The sequence below is a fragment of the Pyrgilauda ruficollis genome, unplaced genomic scaffold, assembly GCF_017590135.1.
Source record: "Pyrgilauda ruficollis isolate IOZ18807 unplaced genomic scaffold, ASM1759013v1 scaffold119, whole genome shotgun sequence".
In the NCBI taxonomy this organism is placed as follows: Eukaryota; Metazoa; Chordata; class Aves; order Passeriformes; family Passeridae; genus Pyrgilauda; species Pyrgilauda ruficollis.
Genome location: NW_024510210.1, coordinates 1,299,167 through 1,314,562, shown reverse-complemented (window position 1 = coordinate 1,314,562; position 15,396 = coordinate 1,299,167). Strand labels below are relative to the sequence as shown.

At 44.8% G+C, this 15,396-nt stretch overlaps 1 protein-coding gene across 6 annotated transcripts in view; it reads left to right on the top strand.

Moving 5' to 3' along the window:
* The window catches only part of TEAD1 (TEA domain transcription factor 1), a 152,829-nt gene that overhangs the window by 121,413 nt on the left and 16,020 nt on the right, over positions 1–15,396 (top strand). For all 6 annotated transcript variants that reach the window (XM_041485425.1, XM_041485433.1, XM_041485417.1 and 3 more), the window contains 5 exons: positions 848–982; positions 1,175–1,221; positions 1,679–1,740; positions 3,754–3,878; positions 13,117–13,290. In XM_041485425.1, coding sequence (XP_041341359.1) covers positions 848–982; positions 1,175–1,221; positions 1,679–1,740; positions 3,754–3,878; positions 13,117–13,290 — 543 coding nt within the window. The remainder of the gene's footprint in view (positions 1–847; positions 983–1,174; positions 1,222–1,678; positions 1,741–3,753; positions 3,879–13,116; positions 13,291–15,396) is intronic.

Sequence of the window (15,396 nt, the reverse complement as noted above, 5' to 3'; positions counted from 1 at the left end):
GGATGAGGAGCCCTGCTATACCAGCGTGTAACAGTCTGTTATTTACTCATTTTCCCTGACCTAAGACATCCCCTGGTTAACTCTGTTGCACTAAGAGGCCTTCCCTTTCTGTCCTGTGACCATACCTGACTGGCAGTGGCTGGGACTCCAAGTGCTGCTCTAACACAAGTAACTGATGACAACCCACCTTTTCCTAAACTCCTTCCTGTGTGCTTGAAAAAAGCAGGAATTTTATGGCTGGTAGCTTTCTGTGGGAACACTGTAAATCAGTAAAATGCCACAATTGAAAATTTAAGATGTCATTTACACATTTGTGACCTAACTTTCGGAATGCTTGTCGTAAAGCTGAATCCAAAATGTCTCTAAGCATGAAGAAAACTGTCCCTGTTTGCGAGTCAGCCGCAGTTCTGTGTTCTCATTTTACAGTGCAATGCGAAAGGCAGACTTCTCTTAGATGGAAATGATAGAGCTCAAATCTCAGTGCTCCCTATCCTGCAGGCAGAGCTGAGCCTCAGGAGCACGCCCTGTTTAGCCCAGCCTGATTTACAGTCGGAATTTGCCCAGATAAACAACTGGGCAGTAGTTTGCTCTCCCAGAGCTTCCTGTGTGTTGGCAGAGCAGACTGTGAGAATTCAGGTCTACCATGCATGTCTGAGAGGAGGTTTGGCCTTGAGGTAGTTTGAGTGTTAGCCTCTGTGCTGTATTTTTTTTTCCCCTGCATGGTTTGCTATTTTTGCATTTTCTGTGTGGCTTTTTAAGTTTTTAGTTATGTGCTTGTAGCTGCAGTTATTTAATGTCATTTGTTGTGCCAAATGTTTTAAGACTCCGTGTAATTGTCATATTAAAGGATCAGACAGCAAAGGACAAAGCACTCCAGCACATGGCAGCAATGTCATCAGCTCAGATAGTCTCAGCTACTGCTATTCACAACAAGCTGGGCCTGCCAGGAATTCCCCGTCCTACATTTCCTGGGGCACCTGGGGTAAGTCATTAGCCAAATCCCAAAAAAATCCCTGTATTCCCTAACAATGTTCAGTAGAAAACTAAGATGGAATGAGTGGATTAATGCTTTGACTTGAGTTTGCAAAAGGAATCGTGCTTGTTCAAAAATACCCAAAGTTCTTCCAACAAAGAGAACAACTGTGGGCCTGTTTGTTTGTTTTTCCTCTTTCAGTTTTGGCCGGGCATGATTCAAACGGGGCAGCCTGGATCCTCGCAAGAGTAAGTCTGAAAATTCAAATATGTTTCTCTATGCAGTGTGAAGGGTAGCTTGTGCACTCTGTGAGATCAGGGAAGCAAGAACTTGCAGATTTTTCCAAAAAGGAGGTAAAGATAGTTTTAGGGAAAGAAAGAGCCTTTATAGTGATGTGAATTCACATTCAAAAAGTTATAAGGCATCCCAAACCTCAAAACTGAGGCTGAATACCAGATGGGCACCCTCCTTTGTGTCCCCATAGTTCAGTGTCCTCTGGGAGTCCCAGCAGTGCCCACCCCTGGGTGTAATTCTCATCCCCTCTATTTCCTCTGTGCTGCCTGTCTGTTAAATATGCTCTGCATTGAAGAGATGTGTTTGTGGGCAAAGGTCATCAGCCACCTATTTTCCTTTGCTGTGTGACTCTGCTGGAATTTCCTGTGGATGGCACAGTGTGTGATTTTTGTGTGTACCTCTTTATTGCAGCGTCAAGCCATTCGTTCAGCAGGCCTATCCTATACAGCCATCAGTCACAGCTCCCATTTCAGGTAATCCTCCCGTTTATCCTCTGCCTTAGAAATACTTGAATTTTGTACTGAATGTGATTTATTAACTTCTGCCTTTGGCAGAGCCACTACTCAGGATCTCATGTGTCCTCCAGCCTAAGGAAACATCAATCCCAGTGTCCTATTATTACATATATATATATATATATATATATAGATATGTATATATAGTGTCCTATATTGTATCTTAGGGAAAATTGTTGTGTTTGGGGTTTTTTTTTAGATAGGAAGCACTAATGCATATGTAAGGAGTTGTGATGTGTGATTTCCAGTCAGCACTCCATACTGTAGGAATTACTGTAAAAAATGAGTAACAGGATGTTTCCTTTAGAATACCTACATAACAAGAATACACCTTAATTTATTTTAAACAGAACCTCAAACCCCTTCCAACATCATATATGTTTAGCCTTCAGTATAAAACTTCTCTATGCATCAGGTTGTTTATAACTCATCCTCTCCTGGAGGTCCTGCTTTGCCTGGTACCACTTTGATAAGTACCTAATTTTATTCTGAATTCCATTGCTCAAATTGATCAAGCCCTTCCCATGGCTGCTTCCCTGCTACTTTTCCCAGGTTCCTTCCATGCCTGATTTCATGAAAGCTCATTGTTTCTTTGCAGATGATTTCTCATGTTATGTCTCCCTTGCCAAATGACCCCAATGCTTCTGACTCTGTTTGTGCAGCAAGTTTTTGACTCTTACCCAATTCTTTATGATTTTATAACTTGCTCCTATTTAATGCTTTGAACTAAAGCTATTTTCTGCATTCATGAAAATGCCTTTTTCTTGACATCCCTAATTTATAACATTATTTTCTGAGACAGGTATTTTCTATTGTATTCTTTTATCCTTCCATGTTTTCTCTCTCAGAATAGGAACATCAGTATTTCTAAATCTGACAAAACTCGTGCACGAGTTTTTGCTTCATTAGAATTCCTGTTCACATCTAGCTAGTGACATTTGTAATTCCTTGTTTTGCACAAGCCTCACACCTTCATTGCCTAAATTTGAGGGTTGGGGTCAGGTACCACATTCCCATTATGGGGTATGTTCACACATTGCCTCTGACCTCTCCCTGCTTCTTAGCCTAGTTCAGGATAATCTTTATTCTCATACTTTTGGTGACTCTCCCCTGCCTTTCTTGTGCCTGTGTCTCTCCCAAGATGAGTTTTTCCTGTAAGCTGCTGCCTTTCCTCTTCCTTTACAGTTTTCTTTCCTTCTTGTCCAATTTTCTACAATGAGAACCAAGAGAGAGCATTTATTCCTTCTCTTGAGGTGAATTAGAGAGGGTGGTTAACATCCCTTCTCTATCTAGATCATGTCATTCTCTCTTTATTATCAATTTGAAACCTTTTTTTTTTTCTTTTTAGGGTATGATTCAGCTCTCTACAGTAATTATTTATTATTAGCTGTATCATAATGATGCCTAAAAGCTCCAAAAGAAGTCAAGACCCAATGTGCAAATACGTAGTAAGAGACAGTCCCTGCCCTGGAAAGCTTGTACTCTAAACAGGAGAGGGGAATTGAGAGTGGCAGCAGAAACAGGCAAAAAGAGAGGTGATTTACCTGTAAAGTATGGCACATTAGGAGCCAGAAATGGAGTCAGTTCTCTTTACTCCCAAGGCAGTAGTGTCTGCTGTGAGCCTTGATGCCAGTTTCCAAGGAAGGGTGCAGCTGTAGGTCTAGGTGAAGTCTCTATAAATCTCTGTAATCTAGTATATAATTTAAACAAAAAATCTACAGTGAGTTACAGCCCCAAGGAAACAAAGTAGCAGATCTTTTCTTTCTGCCATTATTAGATTGCTGGGCTGCCACCTCTTTTTCTACATATTGGCCCGAGTTTTTCCAATTTTAACTCATCCTGAATTAATCACTTGCTAAAATTAATATAAATATCCAAGGGCCACATGCATAATTCCCAATTATTTTTAATTGAGAAAATATAAACTGAGGAAGTGTCAGATTCCTCATGAAGACGTTTCCTCTGTTTCAGGCTTTGAGCCCACATCAGCTCCAGCTCCCTCCGTCCCTGCGTGGCAGGGCCGATCGATTGGTACGACCAAGCTCAGGCTGGTGGAGTTTTCAGCCTTCCTTGAGCAGCAGAGGGATCCTGAATCGGTAAGTATTTATCGCCCTTGTGTCCACTGATCCCCAGCTTTGCCCCTTTACTCCTGATCTTCAGATTTTCTCCTTTGCTCCTCACCCTCTGGGCATGCCTTCCTTCGTGTGTGATGGAACACACCTGGTGTCTCTGTGTTCACTGCTGCTCTGTGCAGTATTCCTTTCACCCTAGGACTGTATTTTCCTTTCTTGCCCTCTTTTTCCCCATTTGCAGCAGCCAGAGGCCCCTGTGAAAGCAGGCAGGGTTTGCTCTGGCGCCTGTCTCGCTGCTGACCTAGTTTAGCAGGTGTACCAAATTGCATTGTGTTCTTGGCAAGAATTCAGTGCTTGAACTCTAAGTTAAAGCCTAATCTGTTTCCTAACCAAAACAAAATTAAGGACTTGCCCAGAAAGCGTGCATATTCTGTACTGGATTTTTTTTCCTGAAGTTTTTTATTTTCTTTTAATTTTTAGACTGTATACTATATCTGCAAGGGTAGTTTCTGAAGTTGGCTGTAATGTTTCATTACTCCAGTAAGCCTTGAACCTTGACATTAATCACCATCTATTTACCAAGTGCTAGGTAGCCTAGCACTGATTCTACTGCATCACAAATAAATTGAAAGAACTTCTTTCAGCTCAAACCTGAGAATTTTTTTTTGAGATAATTTTTGAAAAGCAAATACTGTCCTGAATGGGTGATATGGACAGGCCATTCTTGTTCAGATTCCTGACAAAATACAGTAGCCTGGAAAAGAGAGAAGCTATCATTTTCTTTTTATAATCCAGCACTGGAAACCATAGCATTTATGGGCTCTGGCCAGGGGTGTTATCCAAGGAGTGTTTACCCTGCACAGTGGGGATTGGAGACATAGCCCAGAAACCTTCCAACAGAGGAATGCTCCTGGCAGGGACACATCCCCGTGAAAACACACCACATCTCAGCTGTTCATACACCAAGCACGTGGCAGCGTGCTGCTTTGCTAAATGTCAGCTTTGCAGGCTGAGTGAGCTTTGAGGTGCCGCAAATGTTTGGCAGCAGGTACGGTTCTCTCAGCACTTACCTGACTGTTGGGCATTCCTGGTTCCCCTGGAATCCCTTTGCCTTCCCATGGCAATCCTGCCTCTGGTGGGCTTCACCTTAGAGTCCTCCAGACGTCTCTGGAACATCTGCACCCCCAGCCCTGAGTCCCTCCAGGCAGCAGTTTGGATTTCTGCTGCTGGGGTACAACATCCAGGTTTCCCCATCAGTCACCCTTATCCAGGCACAGATTTCCCAGCCCTTGCTGACTCCATGGAACATGTCCTGCTGATTTATGGGCTCTGCCATCCCCAGCCTGCCCCACTCCAGGATGTGTGTGTGTGCTCCAGGTTACTGGCAAACCAGGATGTGGCCATGTGATGCTCAGCCTTGCTGTCTGTGCGTGAAGGCAATCTTACTTCTGTGCAGTCTCATTGGCTGTTTTGCCACCTAATTATCCCTTTTCCAGAGGTTTTTATAACATAAATCTAAATACAAAACCCCTGGGCTAATATGGTGGAGTGCCTCTGTATCTGGGTTTTTATGTAAAAGGGAGCAAACAGGGGCTGAGCAGCTTTGGCATTGCAGAGAGAGATTGGAGGTGTGAATCAGAGCATGGTTACCCAGGATGGCCCCACAAGTACTGTAAAGCCTTCCTTGGAGTAAACTAAGATTATTTGAAATTCCTGGGGGTGCAGAGGCCCACTGGGTCTTGTCCCAGCTTGCAAGAAGACTGCTGAGAAACCCACCTTTCAAATGCATTTATGCAGGAGGGTTTAAAGGACAAGCAAGAGCATCAAACTACCCAGACTTGTTTTAAAAAAAGCAGTTACTTGTGCACTGTAACACTACAAAAATGAGACCCTAGGAAAAGTCAATTCCCAATTTAGTTCATTCTTGCATCCAGGTGGGGCACTGCTCTGCATGGGGACATCCTGCAGCATCCAGACAGGTGCCAGAGACCCAAAGGACGAGCCCCTACAGCACTGAGTGAGCATCACTGCCTGGGAGAGGGGAGTCAGGAGCAGGAGAAGAGTTGCTTACATTGAATCAAGTAAATTTGATTATTTGGCATTGAGAGGGCACTGGAAAAAGCCCCCAAGGCAGTGTGGCCAGTTCCCAGGGCAAAGGGAGAAGGATGTTTGCTGGAGAGGCACTGGTGTGCTGGGGCAGCTCTGCAATGCTCAGACCTCTCCAACAAGCACCAAGAGCTCTCCTTGGAGGTGAGAGCAAACCCCCAGCCTCCTTCAGTGCCATTGCAGAAAATGTGAATTCTGCCTGCAGCTTTGCACACCTTTCTTTGTGTGGCTGTTGTGTTGCAGGTGTGGTTTGCACTGCAGAGGAAGAATAGGGTCTTACTGCTTTTCACATGAAATCGGCGAGGCAGGTGACCTGAGTGTGTGTCTACAACGTGCACATGAGGTCGTGGAGGCACGTGCTGTGATTGCAGCACCTCCCTGTGCCTCTGCTGACCTCAGAAATGAATGTATTTATGTGCTGCTGCAGGAGGCGTGTAGGAGTTCTCCTCTACCTTCTGAAAAAGGACAGTTATAGATTCATTACATTGCTGAGTTTTCACAGAAAATTACGTAAATTAGTATCTTCATCAAATGTGCTTCCAACATTTCATTAAAAAAAGGTGACCCTTCCTCCCTCTATCTCCCAACACAAAATCAAGCCAGAAATCCTCATAGTAGTAGAGGCAAGTAGACCAATTCCACCTTAAAATGTAACCTGGAAGTTTATTGAAAACTGTGTATTTGGCGTGGAATCTGGGGCAAGGACTTGATCCTGGCAGACCCCTTGCAGTCCCTGTTCCTGTGCAGAAATTAGAAATTTAGGTTTGTCAGCAGTGGAGACTCCCACAGTGGGGCTGTGCATGGGCACAAAGGTCCACCCACAGGGAATTCCTGGTAAGAGTGGGGCCTTCAGCATTTCTGTGGCTCTTCCACTGGCAAATGGTGTTTAAAAATTTTAAAGTTCAAAAAAACCCCCAAAAAACTCAATGCCAGGCAGCTTAATAGTTTAGTTTAGAGTGGGCATTCTGGAGGGGTGGAAATCAGCTCCATAGAGTCCTCTCACTTGTGGACAGCTGTTGATCTTTTTCCTTGTTTAGACACAAAATTGTTCCATTTACAAAAGAGAAAACTATAGAAAGGAAACAATAAGCAACTCTCACTGTAACTCTGCATGGCAGAAGATAGTCTGGGCAACCCAGGATGGCACAGTTGCAAAATATTGGAGCACTGACTCTGCAGCTGAGGACGGGTAAAATTGCTCCACCTTTTAGATGAAAATCAATTCAGTTTACAAATGTCAAGCTGTATTTTCATTTTGTGGCATTTTGTGCTTAAGTACAATTCCTAAATGGTGCATAGGAGTTTCCCTTGCAGGTCCAAGCAGCAGCATTTCAGTTACCTTTGATTATTCCCTGCCCTGTAGAACTCTGTTCTCAGCAGATGGAGCAGTTTTTGTGCCCATCTGTTGCTTCCAAGACAGGTTTTCCTTCATGGGGGCTTTCCATTTTTATTGTGGCGCTCTGAAAGTTCAGAACAAATGCTTAAACCAAGCAATCCCATGTTCCCTAACAAATATAAACTGAGCATGCAGGCAGGTTAGAAAGGATCTAAGCAACTGACTGCTACACAAGTAGATATAAAATTCAAAGACTATAACTGAAATGAAAATAACTCAAAATCTTTGTATGTATCTTTGATTTTCAAGCAGAAAAAAAACCCTATCACCACCCAACAAAAAAAAGCCCTTTCTTCTCTTCTTTTTTGAGGTTTCTTGCTCTTGCTGTCGCTTTTATTTAAATTGTGAGCACTTCAGACAGTTTTACGTTTAAAATATCTATATAAGGCTATAAAGAACATGGCTGATGGACATTTTCAGTATTAGTCCACCCATCCACACTGTCAGATTGTGTTAGGTCCAAATTTCAAAATGTATTTTAAAAAGTGGTGAAGAAATAAAACATTCTTTATGTTTTAATTCAGGTTTTATTGTTGTTGTAAAAAGATTTTGTGAGCCCGGGGAGAATTGTGCCTGAGACCCAGAAAGGGAAAGCAATTGCTCAAGGGCCATAAAAACAGCCTGCCATCATTAGCCAAATGCAGTAAAATTCACCAAAGTTAATCAAACCACCTAAGTGATGAAAAATAAATGAGATCTTTTCAAAAGAAGCCCTCCATCCTTGAACAATATCCATTGTTGCAAGGATTGTTTATCCTTTCTGTACTCCCTGTAAACAGTACAAAAAGCAGTCCAGCATTTCACTCACAAGGAAGTCCTTGGTTTAGTGTCTTTGTGATGTGAAAGGACAAGAAAGCAAACTCACATTAGGATGAATGTCTCAGAGCTGCAGACTCAGGATTTGAGGTCATTTTAATCTGGAATCAGAAAAAGTTTTGCTAAACACAAGGCTCATTTGTTTTGCCATGCAGGAGAGCTGCTTGTTTGCCCTGGGATGGAAATGTTCATCTCTGTGAAATGTTAATTTTCGAGTGTCCATAGTTAGAAGTCCCAAGAAAGCATTTTAAAGAGGTTCAGTATAGACACAGGCTCCAGCTGTGAAACTGTGGCACGGCAGCAGATTTCCCATCCTGCAGGATTCCTGGGGCACCCCATGGCTGCATGATGGGAATGCCAGGCCAGCTTCCCCAGCCCAGCTGTAGAGGGACGTGGACTTTCCAGGGAGGCTCCTGGGGCCACAACGGGGTCAGGTGCGTTGGGAGCCCAGCACCATTTATCCCCCACAGTCAGCCCATAGCTGGAAAGCCTGCTGGGACCTGGCTGTGCTCTCACTGCTGCCTTCATGGACCTCTCCTCCTTTCCTCAAATCTGCTGCCAGGGAAATCTCCCAGCAAAAACGGAAGTGTGGGGGACACGTGGGTTGGGTTGGCACTGGAGTGGGGTGGGCTGTGGCTGTGAACTCCCCACTCTGCCTGCCCCCAGCACCTGTCCTGGCTCGCCCCAAGGGCTTTTCAGCTGGCTGTGCCTCTACCCTGCATCTCCCCAACTCGTCCTACAGCTTCCCCCACCCCTACACCCACCCCAAAACCCGGCTGCAGAGCCAGGCTCTCAGAAGTTGGGAAATATCCCCTGCTCTGCTCTGCAGAGAGCAGATAATGACACGCTCACGTGTTCATTTGTTCCTCTGCTGCATTCAGTGGAGATGTAGATGGCCCTTCTTTGATAAGCAACTATTCAGTAGTTTGTTTTCTTCTGCTGTTGAAATGCGTGGCCCCGTGCCCTGCTCGCTGTGCACTGTCTAACCTCCCTTCCAAATGGAATTAATAATTCCCTCCATTTGCATTTCACAGATGTGCTAGTGCAGTCTTTTTGGATGAAGGAGCATTATTACTCACAATTGAAAAACCAAGAAGTTCAGGTGCAAAAGAATGAATGGCCACTGATTTTGAGGGTCCCCTTTGATTTGTCATGAGCTTGATTTTGCAGAATACTTAACATTATTGAGAGCTTCCTATAGTCAGGCACAATTTTCCCATCTGAGCACTCAGCACTTCTGGAACTGGGACTGCGGGGTCTTAAATCAGACAGGCCAGAACTGAAAGATGCATTTTCACTGTTGCAGAAAAGCTGATGGAAACATTGTGTAAGCACCTTGCCCAACCAGCGAGTCCCAGTTTCACGCTGGGACTGCTGTGGCAGTAGCTGGGAAGTGCTGGGCAACATTGCGGTGTCAGGGAACTGCTTCCCTCATCGCCTACCTCCCCACTTCTGCAACCATAAAGTCACCCAAAACCCCCTTTTACTTCACATTTCTGATTCAATCCCTGAGCAGATCCAGGCAGGAGTCTGAATGCAGGGAGGTCCGTGAAAAACCAGATTGCCGGTGCAGCTGTATGGTAGCATACATCACAGAAAGTTCAGTTAACGTTTCACAGGAATGTGTTAAAAACCTTAACAACAGGACTTGGTACAGACTCCAGCTATAGCATTAAAATGTCATGTTTATAACTCCCACTCTGCTTCAGTGGAGGACAACAGCAGCAGGAATTAAATATTCAGTTACTAGTGTTTTGGTGGAAATAAGAAAACTTGTTGGCAGACCAAGTGGTTTTCTTACATCAGCAGGAAATTAAAGAGTTTCAGATTTATGAGATACGGCGAGGCAGCAGAGCTGAGGCTGGGCAGGGTTTGGGTTAGAGCTGCACTCAGACTGCTGATACACCAGTGCCTGGGTTCCAGGCAGCCCACCCCACCTGGCTCCTGTTCCCCCCAGAAGCACAGTCACTGCTAGGGTAGGTGTGCCAGTGGGATTTGGCAGGGTTAAATCACAGCTGTGCCCCTGGGTGCAGCATTCTAGCACTCGGGGTTCTGTGCCCATGAGCAAGGTCATTCCCACAGAAACAGCTGCCACCTGCCTTCCACCTTGTTTAGCATCCACATCACCCTGTGGATGGGGAGCCATTCACCCCCCATATGCTGATCTGTATGGTTGTGTCAGAACATAAGTGCAGAACTGGTGAGGAGCTTTACAAATGTATGTGCTGGCTGATAAAGCAGATGTAGGTGGTTTGTCTTTGTTCTGCACCAGCTTAAATGCTTGCATCCCCTGCCATTGGCAATTTGTCTTGGTTCTCTTAAATTCCTAAGTGGATTATAATTTTTCTCGTGGTATTATTTGACAACAGTCATATTTCATGGCTTTACTGCATTCTTTGGATAGCTAGAATTTTTCTAAGGGAAGGAGCTCAGCTTTAAGAGGCAGCCATCTCCAGGGCATGTCGTGTAATGCAGACACAGCAGACAGAGCTGAAAATGTTCTTCCTATTCTTTTGTACTTGTGTACTTAGAAAATACAGGATTTGACTTGTGATGGTTTATGGCACCTAAAGCACATTATTGCCCCTATGGCAGATGTAAATCCTTTAAATGATTCAGCGTGAGTAAATTCCTCAGCAACTAATGTACTTCAATGACTCTGGAATACTCAGTCTAAATCAACAGTGAATTCTCAATATAATGAGGATATAATGAGGAAGTTTTTAAGCTTTTCAGACACTAATGGGCTCAAAAATCTAGGCAGAAAAACTTTTCTCCTTTGCCTTTATCTATGCATCAGTTGCTGTCGTGGAGCGTGTTTGTCTAAAAACGATAGGGATCATTTCAGTATCCATTTGCCCTGCTCCAGTACTGCATTATCATTTGTTAGTTTGTAGAAATATGCCACGTCTAATTAGCTTAGTAATGATTGTGCTTAGCATAGGAATTGCAGCAACATAAGGAGAAAATAATCACACATTGCAATATCAAAATAAACATTTTTGTCCTAAGAATGTTGTCAGGTGATGTCATACCATCTGTCCTACTGTACCCGCTCAGAAATTTTGCTGCAGCAGCATCTGGTGCTTTGGCGAGCTCTGCAGACAACTGTGGCAGCTTTGCAGCTGCCTCCAACTCTGCTTTTATATTTAAAGGGTATTAAGACTTCATGCTCCATGCCCCTTTAAATGTGTTTGCTTTTACTGAAGTTTGGATCCTGAGCAATTTGTATATTTGCCTGGCTTGCAGAATAAGGTACAGTGTGTGAATTGTCTTGGGAGTTTGCAGCGGCCAAACTGTAAAATACAGCTCTCCCTTCCCCCTTCCCTCCCCAGCCATCTTTGGGCTGAGAGAGAGACACCCTTTTGGGGAGGAGGACAATTTACAGGAGAATCTGAGCCCTCAGTTCTGTTTCCATAAAAATGTGGTTATTTATACTACCTGGAACAACTCCAGCAGAGAAGACTGAGAGGAAACAATCCCCAAATTTTTTTGCTTGTGGAAATGTCTTAATGGGATGTTATGTTTTCCTTTTTCCTTCCACAAAATTTAGAAAGAAATACGGCCCTGCAAAAAAACACAGGCTCTATCTCATTTTTGGCCCCATACCCAGATGAGTGTTCTCTGGTTCTAAATTCAGATTTCGCTGTGCTAGATGATTTTTTAATAGATTTCAATTTCATTTCCTAAGTGCAGAAATCCAGCCAGTCCATTTCCTTTTCCCTAGAGTTTTGGACATCTGCTAGGGAAGACTCTGCTCACACCGAAGGAAGGCTCTGAGTGCTTGCCCAATTCATTTAGATTTGTCACTTCAATTTGTTCATTCAGCAGGTACATTGTAAACAAAATAGCTTAAATGAGGTTTGCTTTGGGGTTTTAAATATTTTATTTGTGCCTAGCTTTTGGGAATTGCCCCTTATGTACAGCATCTGTTCAATATGAAAGGTTTCTCTAGTGTTCATTGACTGCATATCAGCTTTCCCTTAACTGAGTTAGCAAAATGTTTTGTGATCTGCGTGGTGAAAACCCCCAGTGTTTAATCCTGCCACTCTGGAGCTCCTCCACTCTGCTCTCGTGACCCTGGGAGGTGCTGATTGACTGATGGAGGGTCTTTCATGTTCATCCTTCCAGTTTCGTTTCGGGTGCTGAAAGGTCCTCTTGGAGCAATGGCAGCCCCTAAAAGATCATGTTTGACTCCTTTGGAGTGGACTTCACTAGGCCAAGGATTTCCCCCAGGCAGGAGAGGTGCTGCTGGGGGGATTGCTGTGATTATAATGAGGTGTGATGGGATGAAGTTAAGAAATAGGAAATTGAAGCTGAATGTGTTTTGGCAGGGATGGTCATCTACAGAGCCTGCTCCCGAGGGAAGGGGGAAAGTTGGGCTCTTGAATATTACATGGGTCGAAATACAGGAGGACAATGTCTATAGGAGCAGCAGTGCAGAGTAACTGGCCTTCTTGTCATCCTGCAGTTAAAAGGAAATGCCTTCCATCTCTTTTAGTTGAGATGTGCTGCATATAGAGGTTTGCAGCGTGCATGAGTGGGCTCTGCGGCATGAGCAGAAATTCAGGCACTGAGGACACAGGACATGGAAACTCACTGTTTCAAGGAGCAAAAATAGGCTTTCCTCCAGAGCACATTCATCTTTTTATGCTCAGTGACGGGCTCTTTATCACCGTGCTGCCACTGGGTCTTGCAGTGTAAATTACCCCCTTGCAGAGGCCCATGCTCTGGGGTTTGCAGTGGGGACACAGGGTTTTTTTGATGTTGGCCCTTGTTCACAAGGGTCTGGGACACAACCAGTGAAGTTGTTCCTGGAAACCATACTGCAGAAAATCCCAGGAGCGACGTGTGAGCCATTCAATCCATCAGAGCACAGCCCCCTGCTGTACCAACCCCCTGCTCCTCTCCCACGGCGCTGATTTTCCTCTTTCTCCCTCGCAGTACAATAAACACCTCTTCGTGCACATCGGACACGCCAACCATTCTTACAGTGACCCCTTGCTCGAGTCGGTGGACATTCGTCAGATTTATGACAAATTTCCTGAGAAGAAAGGCGGCCTGAAGGAGCTCTTTGGGAAGGGGCCTCAGAACGCTTTCTTCCTCGTCAAATTCTGGGTGAGTAAGGCGTGGTGGGGAGGACTCGCCTGCCCACCAGGGCTGGGGGAGGTGTTCAGCAGCCTGGGGGTGCCTGTGGAAATTGCCTCTGTCATCGTGCTCGGGTGCAGAGCTGTTTGCCCTTCAGCTGGGACAGAACTAGCCCCGCTGGCAGCTCCCCAGGAGCCAGGGCAGATGTGCCTGAGCTCTGCCTGGCTCTGCAGCTGCTGGGCAGCAGCCAACAGGTACCGAGAGCCCCGTTTGGAGATGGGGAACTGCCATCTAGTGGTCCAGGGAAAAGCAGGGAAGGCAGGGAATTGAGCCTGCTTTTGGGGATTTCCGAGGTGCAGCTGCTGCCCAGTGCAAGCGGTGCAAGGATCAGTGCTGCCATCAGCCCGTTCTTGTGCAGAGAGGACCAAGCAGGAGGGGAGGTGAGCCAGCTGTGAGCCTGGGAGGCTCAGAGGGCTTTGTTTCTTGAAGCACATCTGCTTTCTCCTTGGCTTTTTGTTAGTCAGCCATAGGACTCAGCTCCATAACTTATCATATTCAGAGCAAGGGTGAAAAAATAATTTGAATGGAGAGCTGGGATGCTGCTAATTGATCTAGTCATGATGAATTTCATTGAAAAGCCAGGTTTATCTTATTGTATTTGCAAAATTTCATGTCAGCGACATAATCGTAAAATAATAAAATCATTTCGGTTGGAAAAGGTCTCTAAGATCATTGAGTCCAACCATCATCCAAGTCCATCCACTAAACTGCTAAAAGGTTCACCCAAAAGGATCCGAAAATCTGCAGGCTGAGCCTCATGCTTATACTAAAGCTTTTTATACTCACTAATTCGTTGGGGTACTTTTTTGTGGTATACTCCTTTTCATAGCAGCAGTTATCATCTAAGCATTTAATTTTTTTCTTTTAAAACTTCACTAAAATGGGCATATTCAGGGTTTAGTTACAGGGTGGACAGGTTAAGGCTGAGACCAGAAGAGGTTGATCTGGAACCACTGCTTATGATCAGATTTCCTTGAGTTTATCTATTGGATTTGAAGAACTCTACACCTTATAAATCCCCTAGACTTCATATCTTTTCAGGATCTGTGGCACCAGATTTAGGAGTGGAAACTGAAATAAGGGAAACTTTTTTTCTCAAATCTGGAGGTAGAAGGACTAAGCCACTGAGCAGAAGCTGTGCTGGACTGCAGAAGAAACCCATTGAGAAATTCACAGAGCTTAAAACTGGGCCTGTGAGCTGTAGACCAAGTGTTTGAGGGCTGGCTGAGCAAAGAGGCCAGAAAGAGCAGACAGCAGAGCAGTGGGAGCTGAAACACAGTGGGCACCAGTGGCCTGGAACAGGCAGGTGAGAATGTGGGGTCAAAAAGAGGGAGGCAGTGGGAAGAGGGAGCATTTGGCATAAGAAGCCTGCAGGGAAACACAGGGATGAAGTACAGCAAAGAAGGTTTCTGGGAGGTGAGAACAGGACAAACATAACAGCAGGAGAAATCTGGCTGCAGAGGAGCAGAGCTTGGAGTTAAGGGTCTGTGACCACTAAATACATTTCCTTGTGAAATTTGGCTTGAGCTGAGGCCATCATCTCACCAATCCACTCTGTGTAATAAATATTTGCAAAGCACACTGGCAAAAATGAATGTCACTTCACATGCCTGTTCTCATTTCCCACAGAGGATGATAAGCCTCAGACTTTATACTAGACGTGGATGGAGCAGAGATTTATGATATGGTAATTGATGTATTGTATGTTCTGCTTTTTCTCCATGTGGAAATTGATTTTCAGGCATACTGAATGCTCAAAGGTATACCTAAAGCCAGTAGAGACCTTCTTTGGATCATTGAGGTCTGTGGTGTTCTCCTGCCTTTGAAAATCCAAGTGCCAGCCTCCTCTGCTTTGTCTGCTCCCAGCAGTGCACACCTTTAGCATTCCTGTCCCTGTCCCACACCTGTGACGTGGGGGTGACACCACCCCTCCACCTCAAGTGCTCACTGACAAATCAGACTCGTGGCTGCTGTAAGGGCTCAAGGTGATGCCATGAAAAAACCTCTGTGAAATGTAAAATTCTGTGTTCAGCACAGGTTCTGAGTGGTGTTCAGGAAACAGCACAGTGAACAGCA